This window comes from Cloeon dipterum, chromosome 1 (genome assembly GCF_949628265.1).
Source record: "Cloeon dipterum chromosome 1, ieCloDipt1.1, whole genome shotgun sequence".
In the NCBI taxonomy this organism is placed as follows: Eukaryota; Metazoa; Arthropoda; class Insecta; order Ephemeroptera; family Baetidae; genus Cloeon; species Cloeon dipterum.
In genome coordinates, this window is record NC_088786.1 from 32,651,510 (window position 1) to 32,666,429 (window position 14,920).

At 37.6% G+C, this 14,920-nt stretch overlaps 4 protein-coding genes across 5 annotated transcripts; 3 read left to right on the forward strand and 1 right to left on the reverse strand.

Annotated features, from left to right (window-relative positions):
- Positions 1–1,031: 1,031 nt before the first annotated feature.
- LOC135934033 (hepatic lectin-like) lies at positions 1,032–2,351 on the forward strand. 2 transcript variants are annotated; one of them, XM_065475540.1, is made up of 8 exons: positions 1,032–1,199; positions 1,257–1,276; positions 1,345–1,521; positions 1,575–1,608; positions 1,668–1,692; positions 1,749–1,810; positions 1,867–1,966; positions 2,021–2,351. In XM_065475540.1, the coding sequence occupies exons 1-8, from the start codon at positions 1,065–1,067 to the stop codon at positions 2,266–2,268; spliced, it is 801 nt and encodes a 266-aa protein (XP_065331612.1). In that variant the 5' UTR covers positions 1,032–1,064; the 3' UTR covers positions 2,269–2,351. The 2 variants fall into 2 exon arrangements, with proteins under 2 accessions (XP_065331612.1, XP_065331613.1); XM_065475541.1 differs by having other exon boundaries at positions 1,752–1,810.
- Positions 2,352–2,365: 14 nt separating this feature from the next.
- Positions 2,366–4,985, reverse strand: LOC135934032 (uncharacterized). The gene is made up of 3 exons (XM_065475539.1): positions 4,708–4,985; positions 3,547–4,087; positions 2,366–2,872 (listed from the first exon to the last, which is right to left on the reverse strand). Exons 1-3 carry the CDS (start codon positions 4,977–4,979, stop codon positions 2,444–2,446), a joined length of 1,242 nt encoding a protein of 413 aa, XP_065331611.1. The 5' UTR covers positions 4,980–4,985; the 3' UTR covers positions 2,366–2,443.
- A 4,300-nt stretch (positions 4,986–9,285) lies between these two features.
- On the forward strand, positions 9,286–10,727 carry LOC135948051 (uncharacterized). Its single transcript, XM_065497114.1, has 8 exons — positions 9,286–9,586; positions 9,646–9,674; positions 9,728–9,904; positions 9,966–9,999; positions 10,066–10,084; positions 10,147–10,223; positions 10,273–10,372; positions 10,426–10,727. Exons 1-8 carry the CDS (start codon positions 9,488–9,490, stop codon positions 10,695–10,697), a joined length of 807 nt encoding a protein of 268 aa, XP_065353186.1. The 5' UTR covers positions 9,286–9,487; the 3' UTR covers positions 10,698–10,727.
- Positions 10,728–11,491: 764 nt separating this feature from the next.
- Positions 11,492–12,800, forward strand: LOC135948276 (CD209 antigen-like protein E). The gene is made up of 8 exons (XM_065497484.1): positions 11,492–11,667; positions 11,727–11,746; positions 11,804–11,980; positions 12,046–12,079; positions 12,131–12,155; positions 12,218–12,279; positions 12,343–12,442; positions 12,495–12,800. The coding sequence occupies exons 1-8, from the start codon at positions 11,530–11,532 to the stop codon at positions 12,749–12,751; spliced, it is 813 nt and encodes a 270-aa protein (XP_065353556.1). The 5' UTR covers positions 11,492–11,529; the 3' UTR covers positions 12,752–12,800.
- Positions 12,801–14,920: the final 2,120 nt, after the last annotated feature.

Sequence of the window (14,920 nt, forward strand, 5' to 3'; positions counted from 1 at the left end):
CTAGACGAGAGGAATCGGAATATGCCAAGAAAATATGTTCGAGCAGTGTAAATTTTGGAGAAATTTGACAAAATTTGAATTCCCATTGTAGGAGTCTTTTTTTATTGTGGCAAATTGTTGAACAAATTGTTTATCGGTCAATTGTTTAAGGCATCCAACAATTAAAATAATTTTCAATTGTTGCCCAGTATCATTCCACTTTAAGCAAAACTGTATAAATTAAAAAAAAATATCAAATCAGAATTTAACTGCTATACGAAACTATCACGTAACAAAATAGGTAGTGAACATTTATGCTATTAAACTTGTCCATGCAAAAAAAAATATTTTCTAAAACTAAATCTCAAGATGGAGAGCGATAAATGCTATTTTCTCAAGATTGTACGACCAGAAAATTGAAACACGATGTGAAAAATTCATTTGGAACGTACAACCTTGGGAAAATAAGCTTATAATTATTCTAAATTCCTTTCCTAAAAAATTGGAATTTGACCATAAATTCAACATGTAATAGTTGCTAAAAGTATGGGCCCATTTCGGCTTTAGTCTCCAATGAGTAACGTCTTAACATGTTGTATGTCAGGAGTGGTGCCCTTTCTCACTTTTCTACTATTCATTGATATTCATTTTATTTTTATAAGTGAGAATAAACATCAAATAATAACACAAAAATATTTAAAGGGCAATTTGTATAAATTTAACTTGTAATGTTTAACAATTTTAGAGGTGCGTTAATAGTAAAATTTTCTAATCAGTAAAAATAGCCTATTTGATGCAGTTTTTTTCTATTTATTTTTCATTCCAAACATTGAATATCCACAGTGGAAAATAATACAGTTCTTCATTTAATTAAAAGTAAAATGGTTTCCACCGCTTCACATTTTCTGTGCAATTTCCCTCTCTTTACAACATTATTCAATGTCAGAAATTCCCTTATTCTGATAAAGAGGTTCACCATTCATCATCCTTATATTTTAATTGCAGTGGGGGCAAAGTATATAAGTAGTTCGCCACGCTTATTTTACTTTATTCCATTCCAATCCCACTCTCGAGCGACAAGCACAATGAAAAGCCTCAGCGGAGCATTTTTCCTTTTCGTCGGGGCAACTTTCCTGTTTGCCCCTTTTTGCGATGCCGGCCACGCTATCTTGCACGAACTGGAGCGGCAGCAGAGAAGCACCATTGAATACAGCTGCGATGTACTGTACACTACTTAAATTAAATTCCTAATTTTTCTAACAATTCTTTTAATTTAGGACCAAGCCTACTACGACCAGTGAGGCCTCAATTCGTTCCAGTCTAAACGAGCTTAACATTTATTATTTTGTCACGTTCGTTAAATAGGTTTGCAAGCAGTAAGCAGGCGTTGTGCGACGAATCCTTGGAAAACGCGATCACCGAGCTTCGGGCATCAAAGAGTCAATGCCTGGAGAAATTGCAAAAATTAGTGGAGCAACAGCAGGAGAAACTGGCGATCTGCTCTCAGGCTCGCAGCACTAACGCAGCTAGTTGCAGTGCAAAGTATAACGTAATTTGTTATTTCAACTCTTCTTCCAATTTTCTGGTAATTTTAGATTAGCAGCCCTTTCTTCGCAGATCGGTCAATGTGTAAGTGTTTGTATTTTTTTAACTGCACATTTATGTATTTAAATGAACTTTTGTTTTAGCAAGCTAAATGCTCAGCCGCAACTGGTTTGTAGTTAAATTGTCACTTTTAACACTTCATAATTGCATCATTCAATTTTCAGTAGCTTTGAAATTGGTAAAATTATCAACTGGCTCGTACTACATCAGCCCTTCAAGTGAACAGGTGCGCTCTGCTTACTATAAATTAAATTAGAAGACAATTTATTAAACCTCTTCTAGAAAAATTGGCACATGGCCGACAAATTCTGCAAGTCTAACGGCTTGGAGCTGGCCAGTGTCGAGACCATCAAGGAAAACGACGCCCTGGTTGCGGCGTTTGGTAAAATATTAAAGTATTTTAAACAGACACATTGTTCTAATTCAAAAAATTCAGGGCCAAGCACCGACCGATTTTGGATTTCAGGCACCGACCTCGGCAGCGAGAAAAAATTCTACTGGAGCGGCGTAGGAAAGACGATGGAAACGTTTTGGTATTTTGAGGATGGCCAGCCGGACAACGCTAATAACAATGAAAACTGTGTTCAATACGTTAAGGAAACGAACAAACCTACCTACAAGTGGAACGACGAAAACTGTAACACGCCATTCCGATTTGTTTGCGAGCTAGAAGCTACAAAATGAGAAAATAATTAGCAGAGAGTTAATCCTTTTATCGACCAGATAAATATATGATTCTGCATTAATAAATGATTGGAAACAATTAATGTTTTTTTATTTTTTGTGGCATAATACATGGACTAAAAAGTTAACTTCCCATCTTAAGTTAAATACCAAAAGCATATTTGCATATTTTTATTCATTTCTGGAATACAAAATCACGCAGCACGTCCATGGCATGCGCAATCAAGGTTCGAAACTCCTCCCTGAATTCTGGATCATTTTCAAGAGCAAGCATTGCCGGCTGTACCATTGCACCATCGAATTGATTCATGGCGGCAAATGCCTCTTCAGTGAGTTCTCCCTTATCGGTGGCCGGTTGGAACTCAGTTATAAACTGAAGAGGACGTATGCCCATGGCCATGACCACGCCAAAGTAACGAGTCCTCTCGTAAATGCGCCAAAATTGGTCAAAGTCGAGCAAATCTGGCGTGATGCACGCTGCAGCATTGAAAGCTTCAACGTACGCTCGGACGACGTCTTTTTCGTGTTTGTCTCTGAAGGCCTGGTTGGCGCTGGTGTACATCAAGTAGATTAGATCGTTGCAAGCCGGGCCATAACGAAAGATCTGAAATTCCCATAAAGAGTATTTTGTTAGGAAAATGTAGGAATATATGTGTTTACTCTCGCTATCGACTCGAAGAAAAGAAATACAATTCAGATATATCAATATAAGTTTGAATGTTCTAAGCATAAAAAATACTTAATATCATCTAATTTAAAGAATTAAATTAATTAAAAAATTAAATTGCAACCCTGCAGCTTAGTGGTGTTTATGTTTTGAAGCAAAATGAAAATCATAAATAAATTGATTTGATTACGAATTTTATCTATTTTAATTTTTTTATCAGTAAGAGTTTTGTTCTAATTAATTAAATGAACAATATTGATACAAGATTATTTTGTGAAGAGACACAGCTTTTCAAGCAGATTTGAAAGCTGCTGGTGAGCTATACAATATTCAGTTTTTAGAATTACATAAAGCTAGTAAAAAAGACGTTGAAATAATTAGTCTCCCCAGCAGTTTGAATTTTTGTATACGACTGTCGAATTTGTTGAATATGATTTAAACCCTATTTTTCAAAAACATAAGTGAATCCTGAAAATTCAACTGAATTTATAAGAAAAGCGCTCGAAAAAAATAGAAAAGAAGGAACCATTTAAATAAGCCTCAACCTCGTCATTACACTGGAAAAAATATTTTAAAATTTCCAACCCTTCTTCTGCTCTTTTGATTTATACCTGAAAATCGATGAAACACATATCGACTGCATTTCCCTTTTTGTCCAGCTTGAACATCATATTGTTAATGTGACAATCGCCATGAAGAAGAACATTCGGCGGGCGAGACTCGTCGTACGCCATGTACTCGATGAAATCATCAAGAAGCTTTGGTTTGGCCATGAACTCGGCGTATTTTTCCAGCGAGCGATGTTCGGGAAAGAGCTTCTTCATCATGGGAATGATCGTCTGGATGCCGCGGCCAATTAGCATTTTGAAAATCTCGGAGCTGGCCATGTCGAGCGGAGGGATGACCTCATCCCAGTTGACCCCGAGCGAGGCGGCGTGGATTTTGGCCAGCTTCCGCACGCACATCCTCGCGATCGGGAAGGTGAGTTTGTTGCCTCTGCCCATGTCCTGCATCGTCTTGCACAGCGTCTGGAAGCCCCGCTCGCACAGGTCCTCCATGATGATTGCATTTTCGTGCGCCACCAGCGTGCGTACGATCGGCAGCTGAGGACATTTTTCCTGCAGTTTCGGCACTGCAATGTTGAAATAAGCTCTGTTGGGGTGAGAGGAATAGGTCAAATTACGTATTTCGAACCTTTTTAATGAATGGGCGGAAATAGAGACGAGCAAAAAGCAAAAATATTTTTTTTATCTGAAATGACAAAAATTTGTTATTAAAATGATTGAAATTTATTAATTATTAAAACAAGGTCTAGTTAAAGGACTCACAACTGAGAAGAGCCGAGGTAAAATATATAAAAACCTTTAAAATATCTCGGTCCAACCCAATTAAATTAAATAAAAAATACTTTGCAAAAGAATTTTGTCATATTATGAACTATACCAAAAATTGCAGGAAAATTGAGGCGTTGAATAATTAATTTATTTTTAATTGCTTTAGTTCTAACATGGTAATAATGGAGAAATTTGAAGTAAAACGTTTGGTTCATTGGAAATAATTATGTAATCATTGTAAACTTCACATAGATGCGTATTTAATCCAAGAGTTGAACCCTAGGGTGTTTATCTTTATTACTTTGTTAAAATCACTTTCACCACCCAAAATAAAGAGGGTTAAAAAAACAGCCATCTTTACTTAGTGAAATATGACCTTTCAAACCACTGATGAAAACAATTAAAATATATTTTTTTGCCTAATTTCAACACACTCACCCCTCTCGCTGAATGATGTTTCCCATGCTGTTGATCATGGCAGCGTGCACTTCGAGGGCAGGAGGGCGCTTCACCATTAGGTTGACCTCGGTGACCTCGCCAAGAGCGGTTTTTACCTTGATCTTGGCCCTGAGCATCAGTGAGGCGAAGCCCTGCACCGTCTCGGTGCCGAGGTTGATGCTCCAGTCCAGAATTGAGCAACCACTGCCGTGCGACGCGATGACCGCTGCCAAAAGATCCCCATAATGCACCAGGCTCTTGTCCTTAGACATCTTTTACGCCTTCTACTGCTCCGGCTTAGTTTTGCTTCTGTCACTTTTTTATCGTGCTTGTTATCACTTTGATTGTTCGAAGATAATCATTTGCATTATCGCTAAAATTTGGTTATGTTAAGTGTTCTTATTCTATCCTTATCAAATCAAAATATAATTCGTTACGCGTCCGGAAAAAAAGTAAATATGCATTGTGCGTCAGCGAACAAATGGTACATATGCATTCTGCGTCAGCGAACAAAAGGTAAACCTGCACCTTTCACGATTTTACAGGAGGAGGTTTTATTTGTTTGCTGACATTACCTAAAACTAACCGGTTTAACGACTCCAGACATTAAATTTGAGACTGAATGCCGCTCATTTCAAAAAATGATTCGACTTGATACATGCAACAGAAACGGAGAAATGGCACATTTCTCTGCCAGCATGCACGAGAGCCAGCAAATCAATCGATCAAATTTCAAAATTAAAATAGAAAGCGAAGCTGATAAACCGATTTCCACGACACAGAACTAATGCCAACCGATTTAACTACATAATACGACCGGTATTTAATGAATTAAAAAACCAATATAAGAAAGAAATCTGTCGATTTTTGACTTGAGCAAAAAATACGAGACTCTGGAACGCGTCTTTTTTCGTCTCTTAAATTAAAATAGCGATTGCAATTTGAGGTTGCGGCATCTGTTGACAATAAATTATCAAAAATAAATTGCAAAGTTTTCGTGCATTATCCATGAAGCACTCTGATAAATTGTGTCGCAACTAACCTCTTTTATCAAATAAAACGCATCACCAAATCTCGGGTTTGAGCCATCAGAATTGCAAAAATTGAACACCGTTTGGCTCGTCTCAACCTCCCCTAGACAGCCAACGGGTTTTGGGGGTGGTCACCTACCCCACCAACCCCAATTTCTGCTTTTTTTCTACCTCTGGAACTTTGTGCCACCCGAATCTCGGGTTTTAGTGGTCCTATTTACAAAAAATACGTACTGTTTGACTAGTCTTTGAATGAACTAAGTAACTGAATTGGTTTGAAGAGGGCAATTACTCGTCAACGTCGTTCCAAGGTGTTGAAACGGACAAAAAATGCTAAATTTCCCGTTATTGAGGGGGTTAAAAGGGGGTTGGGGGTTGGTTGGTCCCATACCCCTTTATTGCACTTGGGTACGTCAAGACGAGTCTAACGGTATGCGGTTTTTCAAAATCAGATGATTAGAAGTCGAGATTTGGGCGATCATCGAGCATATTATTGCATCGCGTCTTGATAAAAAAAAGCTTTGTGCACCCGAATCTCGGGTTGTGGTGGTCCTATTTACGAAAAATATGTACCGTTTGACTAGTTTTTAAGTGAACTAAGTAACTGAATGGGTTTAAAGAGGGCAATTACTCGTCAACGTCGTGCCAATGTGTTGAAACAGACGAAAAAATGCTAAATTTCCCGTTATTGAGGGGGTTAAATGGGGGTTGGGGGTTAGTGGGTCTCGTACCCCTTTAGTGCACTTTGGGACGTCGAGACGAGTCTAACGGTATGCGGTTTTTCAAAATCAGATGATTAGAAGTCGAGATTTAGTCGATCATCGTTTTTTAACAACCTCGAAAAACAAGGTTTTTCAAAATTTCCATTTTTTTTAATAAAACGAAGAAAAACTCCAATCCAAATTTTAATGTTTTTAACTAAACTTTCTGTACTCTACAAAATGGCTATGGAAAAAATAAAAAATTTCAGTATATTCAATTTCAAATTCGAGTTTTAAATAAAAAATCAATTTTATGACCTTGACCTTTGACCTACCACTTTGAGGTCAATATAAAAGTTGTTTGCCATGTTGAGACGAGTTAAACGGTTTTTTAATTTTTGTTCTAGAACCATCCTGAGCAAAGTTACAAAGTACTCAAAATTCCCAGATTTTGACTTTCGAACGCCCGCAAAACCCGCAAAAATTAGAAATTCGGAGTTTTTTCAACTATTTTCTCGGTCAATTAAGGCAAAGTTTGCGCAAAAAAATTTTCTTCAAAGTCCATTGATCCCTGGACAAAAATTTGTTGATTTTCACCTTTTTCACAGATTTTTGCAAATGACATCTTTTGTCAGGCTATAAGCTAAATTTAAATTTTCCTTTATTTGCATATAGATGTCACTAGTGATGAAAAAATGAGTCACCCCATGTATTTTGACCCGAATTTTTCATTGGTGGAATAAAATCGTTTTGCGTCAAAAGTGCATATTTACCATTTTCACGATTTACCTTTTGACAGATGTACCATTTGTCCGCTGACGCACAATGCATATTTACTTTTTTTCCGGACGCGTAACGAATTGAAATTTCGTTATTTCTTAACCGTTTAAATAGAGTTAGAAATTTCTTTTTTTTTTTCAGCTGATGCCAATCCTTCCTCGAATTTCACTGCAATCGGCCTTGTTTAATTGTTTTAAAAATGACAAAATAATACTTCAATTAATTTGTTTCTTCTCTTTTTTAATTCCTTAAAACGCTGGAGTCCCAACTTAACCTTCCTCTCGAAGAATAAGTAAAAAAAATACGCAAGAAGTATCAGAATCAGAATAATATGTATTTTTCATCGCACGATTGAATTTTCCTTGCGATGTTTTGTTTGTTACATAAGAGAAGATTAATATTTCAATTATTTAATCGTTATAATTATGATTATAAAATACTTTGTAAAATAGAGTCAACGAGAGAATGATTTATAAAGGATAATATAGAAATACAGATTAGGATCCAGCAGTCCTGTAATCGTTAAGCGGTGGCTGGCAGCATTCACAAAATTTCTCTCAGGACGAGCTTATTTTTATTGATCACTATGGCTAACGCGTAAATGTGCAAAACGAGTTTTGAGTTTTTTTAACGTTTTTCTCGACCTCGACTGTGAACATATGCAACCTGCTCGGAAGGAATGCTTTGCGGCACAGTCTCTATCACATGGAGAAGGCGCTCACAAAATACGCTGATTTTGTCTCATTTCTTTAATAACAATGGAGGTCTCAGCCAGTAAGCGCCGCGCCAGTAAGAAAATTTTGCAGAATCAAAAAATGTCTTTCAGCCCTTTTTAAAAAGTGGAATGATACTGGGCAACAATTGAAAATTATGGATGCCTTAAACAATTGACCGATAAACAATTTGTTCAACAATTGGCAATAATAAAAAATGACCTTCCTACAATAAAAATTCCAATTTTTCCAATTTTCTCCAAAATTTACACTGCTCGAACATATTTTCTTGGCATATTCCGATTCCTCTCGACGAGATCTGTCCAACGGTGTATGCCACTTATTGGGGAAACTCTTGGTTTTGAAATTAAATCGGATTTCAAGTAAGGAGACAGCCATTGCCATTTCAAAAGCACGCTAACTTTCCAGCCAATTTTCTCAAAAAATTACAGCGCTCCTTAGGTCAATTTAGGCATTAACTGAATCCTAAGGGATGAGTTTATGCATTGGCAACAAGCATTTTCCAGGCTTTTCCAGTATCATTCCTCTTTTAAGCACTATTAAACTTCACGTTTAAAATATTGTCAACCGCGCCAGCCGCCAGTCGCCGCGGCTAAGCCGGTTCGCCAGCCGCCGATTTAAATCTTCGCAGCTGAGACCTCTAATAACAACTAAAATTTTCATTATTCTTATTTGAATACCTTTATAAAATTGTGGGCGTCCCGCCACGCACGAATACTCGTGATTGTGTATTTATTTCTCGCACGTATCGCCAGATGTCATTTTATTTCTTTGTGATAAGCACTTTCCTTTACCCTGTGTAATAATCCTTGTACCGCTCAACCTCGCTCGCACACAGTCATGTCAATTTGCCTGTGTCACGTCAGGGTCACCAAATGTGGGGTAGTTGAGCCGAAATAGAGATAAAGACACGTCTTAATTCCTTTCGTCTGTCATTTATTGATGAGTGTAGCAATTTTGTGGAGTAATTTGGACCCGTGTGTGTTCGAGTCGATAGCTTTTAAAATTCATCAGCAATATATAGCTCTATAATACGCGCACGACTTCATTTCCCGACCGGAGAGCGAGTAGGTGACATGACCATTGCGTGCGGAGGTTGATATCGGTCAGTGAAAGGTGGAAGGTTGAAAGGTTGAGAAGCGCTTATTATTATCATACAGTAATATCGACATCTATAGGAGCGAGATTAATACAAATAATGTGCGGGAACCACCACAAAGTTATCCAAGTTGACATTCTTAGTACAATCATAATAACACATTTAAATCGGATTTGACGGGATGAAGAATATTTTACAAAACAACTGCAGAAATACACGTTAGTTAAAATCTAAGCATTTTTTCCCTGCATTAAAATTAATTTTTACATTTTATGCAAGCTCTGAACAGAAGGAGGGCACAAGGTTTTTTGAATTTTAAAAGACATACGTGTCCGTCTTCGAGGGGACAGTTGTTATCGGTTTTTGTCGAAGGGGAAGTGCATAAAAGAGCCGCAATCAAGATAGCGAGTTCACTAACGAATCAAAGGCAGGACGATGTTGCACCTGAGCAAAAGTGTTTTCATAGTCGCTCTAGCGTGCGTCTTGCCCGTCAGAAGTTGGGAACCAAGGAGACACGTCGCCAAAGCCGGCGGGGTAAAGCCAAACATTTTATTGTGTTAATAAAAAAATTCAATTTGATATTTCATATGTAGTTCTGTCCATCTGCTGTCTCGTTCAGGGCGTCAGTATTTTATTTAATTTTAATTAAATTCTGCGACTGCTATATTTGAACAGGTACGCCAAGCAGGACCTCGAGTACTGCTACGAAAAGTTGAATTTCCAAAAGGAACTGGCGCAAGGACAATCGACAGCATGCGAAGAAACCATTGCTAATCTCACACAAGCTTTGACCGATCAGGCGCAGAACTGCAGAATTATGGTTTTAAATGCAGTTGAAAGTGGCAATCTCTTGTAAGCATTATAAAAGCATATATATGCAAATAATAAAATGGCTAAACGATTTACCGTGCAGAACATCCAAGTTGACCGAGGAGCTGGGGAAATGCGTAAGCTGATGATGTTTCTTTCAGTTTTTTTGGTTCAAACTAGTCATATTTCTTTCATGCTCGAAGATAGATGCAAACTATCCAGGTAAAGTGAAAACTATAAAATTAAACGACTCATATTTTTTACAAATATTGCGTACATGGAAGAACTTGTTAGCATCGAAAAGAGTGATCTAATACAATATTCAACCGGCACTTACTACATAAGCAAATCATTCGAGAAGGTCTTATCTTTAAATAGTTCAAAACGATTTCTAACAAAATAAAATGCAGACAAATTGGTACATGGCAAACCTGTTCTGCAAAAACAACGGCATGGAGCTGGCGAGCGTTGAAACCAAGGAGGAAAGCGATTTTCTAATATCGGCGTTTGGTGGGTTTTGCACGTTTTTTGTATGTCAGAAATAAATAATATGTATAAAAAAGGTTCGACCTCGGACAAATTTTGGCTTTCGGGCAACGACTTGGGCAGCGAGAATTATTTCTACTGGATCGGCGTCGGGAAATTGATAGACCCCTTCTGGTATTTTGAGCAGGGCCAACCGGACAACGGTAATAACAATGAAAACTGCGTCCAATACTTTGTCCATCCGAATATTAATGGCGCAACTTACAAGTGGAACGACGCAAACTGCGGTGAAGATGAGAGATTCGTGTGTGAGCTTGAGTCTACTAAGAGATATGTTGGTGTTTTCTAATAAAAATGGCTGCATAATTTCTGATGTTCTATCAAATGAGGTTTATTATTTCTGCATTTGGAAAGATGTATTCCTAAAAACACACACACAATTGACAATTTTATTGGTCGATTTACCCAATGGAACAACACAGGTTAGGTACAAAACACAACATTATTGAAAAAGAATCACATTTTTGTAAAATCGCGATTATCTAATAAATTTTTTTCAGATCATTTTTTAGAGTATTCAATTGGAAAACTGCAAAAAAGCGTAGTTTTCGTGTCGAAAAAGTCTGCGGTTGCTGTTAGTCACGTAAAACAAAAACTTTTGCGCGTCCAAAATATGTATTTCACTAAAAGACTTGAAGAATAAGTTCCAAATTTTGTTTTTCCATAGTTTAAATTTCTGCTTCGAGTTTGCTTAAGATAGTCTTTTCCTTCTACAATAAAAATATACATATTTTATTTCTCTGAATATCACGCTCTCTGGGCACAAAACAAAACATTGTTGAGACAGCAAATAAGAATCACGAATCAAAGTTATGGTTCCTCCAAACCAAGTAAGGACGAAAATGGGATGAAAATCATGTTAGCCTTCAAAAAGGATAATAATTACAGTATCCGAGGGTAATCATGCATACAACTGAAAGAAAATGATTCAGGAAATGGAAAACAGAGCCAGCAAAATTTTTGATGAGGAAAAAAATCCAACCTGAAGCAAAGAAATTGTTTCTAGAAAGCCCCGAGACAGGAAAGTGTTTTAGACCAGAGTGGGGACGATTTTTACACCAGTTTCGAGCAGTCGGTCTTCTTGTTTCCATTCCAATCACGGTCGCGAGTGGAAAAGCACGATGAAAAGCCTGTGCGGAGCCTTTTTCCTTTTCGTCGGGGCAAGCTTCGCGTTTGCTCCTTTTTGCGAGGCCAGCAGCCACGTTATTTTGCACGGACTGGAGCGGCAGCAGAGAAGCAGCATTACCTACAGTTGTGATGTATTTAACACGGCTTTAAATGAAAATCTTTACCAAACAATTTTTTTCTTTTAATTCAGGACCAAGCCTATTACGATGAGTAAGATATCGAATTTTTGGGAAAGATAAATTTATTTGAATAGCTTTTGGTAAGCAGACTTGCCAGATCGAGACAAGCGGCATGCAACGCAACCTTGGCGAACGAAACGGCCCTGCCCCTGCAGACGAAGAATGAATGTTTGCAGAACAAGCAGGAATTATCGGAATTACAAAGGGCGAACCTAGAAACGTGCTCGCTGGCCCGCAGCGAGCAAGCTATCAACTGCAGCAGAGAGTAAAATTACCAATCGATCAATACGCCACCCTTCTCTATACATTTTGTGTATTGCAAATTTTTAGTCTGGGGGCTTTATCTTTGCAGATCAGTGAATGCGTACGTTTGTGTACCTGTAAATTATTCGTTAATTGAACTATTTGTTTGCAGAAAGCTTATTGCCCAGTTGCACCCAGTTAGTATGAAAAATTTCGCTTGAATCGCTTCTTTTGAAACGGTAAAAATATATCTTTTAAGCTGCTTTGAGCTTGACTGTTTTGTCAACGGGCTCATACTATATCAGCTCTGCTAGTGAACTGGTACGTTGCACACTCAGAACGACACAAAGCCAGTTAAAATATGAATTTTGTTTGAATATTTAGAAGAGCTGGTTCATGGCCGACAAGTTCTGCAAGTCCAACGGTCTGGAGCTGGCCAGCGTCGAGACCATTGAGGAAAGCGATGCCCTGATTGCGGCGTTCGGTTTGCTATCGCGATAAATATTTCGTTTAAATTCCCAGAACTCGTTCTGCAGGGTCAAGCTCGGACAGATTTTGGCTCTCGGGCACCGACTTAGGCAGCGAGGGTGTTTTCTACTGGAGCGGCGTCGGGCAATTCATAGACGCTTTCTGGTATTTCGAGGACGGCCAACCGGACAACGCTAATGGCAATGAAAACTGCGTCCAATACTTTGTCCATCCGGATTTTAGTGACGCAACTTACAAGTGGAACGACCACGAATGCAATGCGCCATTTAGATTTGTTTGCGAGCTAGAATCTACAAAATTATAAAAAAATAAAACGCATTATCCGACTCCTGGATAGGTTTGAAACTTATTAAGTTTGTTCTTTCACTTTGTAGGTTATGAAACACTAAACTTAAAAATATAAAAAAACTGAGACTTTTGAAAAAGGCTGAAAAAATTTAACATTTTGCCTCTTCCATATCGTTTGATGATCTTAATTCACCAACCGTAGAGCGTATTTAAAAAATAAAATTGATCCCGTGGCATCACTTAAAAACGATGAATTGATGTAAATAAATCAAAGGCAATGAGAACATAGTTTTATTTTATTATATAGATGTCCGCATCCTTTTTACTGTGGATTTTGATTCCTTCACTGAGTGAGGCCCATGTTTTTTGTTTGCTATATGTTATTGGGACACGAGTTTCGCTCGCTATATCAAGGGGCACCCATCTGAAAGAGGTGAACCGATAAAAAACCTCGTTCGGAAAAACTTTCAAATAACAATGTTATGACGCAGTTGTTTCCCAGAAACTATAAAAATTAACTACACATTTCAGTTGTGCATAAAAATGTGTTTGTGTGTGCGTGATTCGAAAAATTGAAAAGTTCATGTGCATTGATAGCACAAATTTAATAGCGTTCCCTGGCTTCTTTTTTCTCTTGTTCTTAATAATACCATTTTTTCTCGGCGCGACAAACTGAAGGGAAAAATAACAAGAACAGAATTATGTGCCGGGTTTGGCAAAACCAATCAATTGTTTGTGCGGAATGCAAATGCAGAGATTGCAAAACAGCGCAGTATGTTGGAATTGCCGTACAACCAGGCATGGAACCATTGAAAATTTAGGTACGGGGGAGGGTACACCGTTGTGTTGGTAAATTAAAAATTAGTTAATTGGCTAGAGAAATGCATGAAACCATATATCATATTGACTACAGTTATTTTTCTGGAATATATTAAGGGTATTTTAATGTTGAGCACGTACTGAATCCGTAGTGTGAAACAGTACGAGTTTAACTTATTCCTCCATGTGCGGCCACTCCAGAGTTTTTCTTCGACGATAACAGATATTTAAAATTGAAAAAAGCTTTACTTTTGGACCAATTAATTTTTTATTCGATACCTCGCCTTGTTGTTAGAGACCGAATTCCCTTTAAAATTGACGTATTTTCAAATATTTGCGCGGCCGTATACAATTTTATTGCATTGCGTAGAAATGGGCACGTGTAAGTGTGAAACCAATTTCTTATATTTGCGATAATTTTTAAGGAAATACGTTAAAAAACTTTATCTTCCTGTCTCTTTATCAATTATACTCCCCCACACAATGCATATTGACGTGGTTTTTCTTTCCAGGAAGTAAACATTTTAGTAAACTTAACATGCGTCAGTCGCAGACATGCGTGAATATTTATGAGTGAAAGGGAAAAAATGTGAAAAACTTCATGTCTATATCGCAGCAGAGAAGATAGATAGTTTCCAAGCGTTGTTAACATGACACAAATATGTATTAATTGAGCATTGCAATAAGTTTCAAGAGACTTCACTTTACGTTATTAACTAAAATTTAAAGGAAAATTGTAGAAAATATAATTTATGTGTGAAGATTTAAATCTGAAATAAAACGAAATAAGCACCTATTTTTCTTGTTCAAGATTTCATCTATACCATTGTCGACTTGTTAGAAAAACAAACTACTGCAGCGTATTTAAACTGAGGATTTTTTTGCTTTTTACCCATGTCCGAGGACCGGGAGGGAAGGGCGCGCACTATGCAAACCCAATAACACCGCGAACGGATAACATGGGGATTTTCTCTTTTCTTGTCATACCCATCCTGTTAAATAGCTGCGTCATGAAGAAGAAGAGCTTCATATTGGAATAATTCTTTATATTATATTTGTATCGGTACAACAGCGTGGTCCTGCTTTTTGTTGGAAGCCAACAATTGTCGGCGGTTTGAATTATTGTGATTTTGCATTATTGTTTAACAGCAGAAAGTCGTCCGTCAGCCACACACGGTGCTGACGTGAATCGTTTAATTGTGCAGAACCCGATTCAAAGGGGTGAGTCCAACCGTCAGTTAGCAAAGAATTTGTAACTTATTATTGTTAAACAATTTCAGTTATGGTATTTGATTAAGTATCCGATCGGATTTCCAACTGTAAACCAATACATCAACCGAATTCGTCAATCTGAATTCATCGGTCT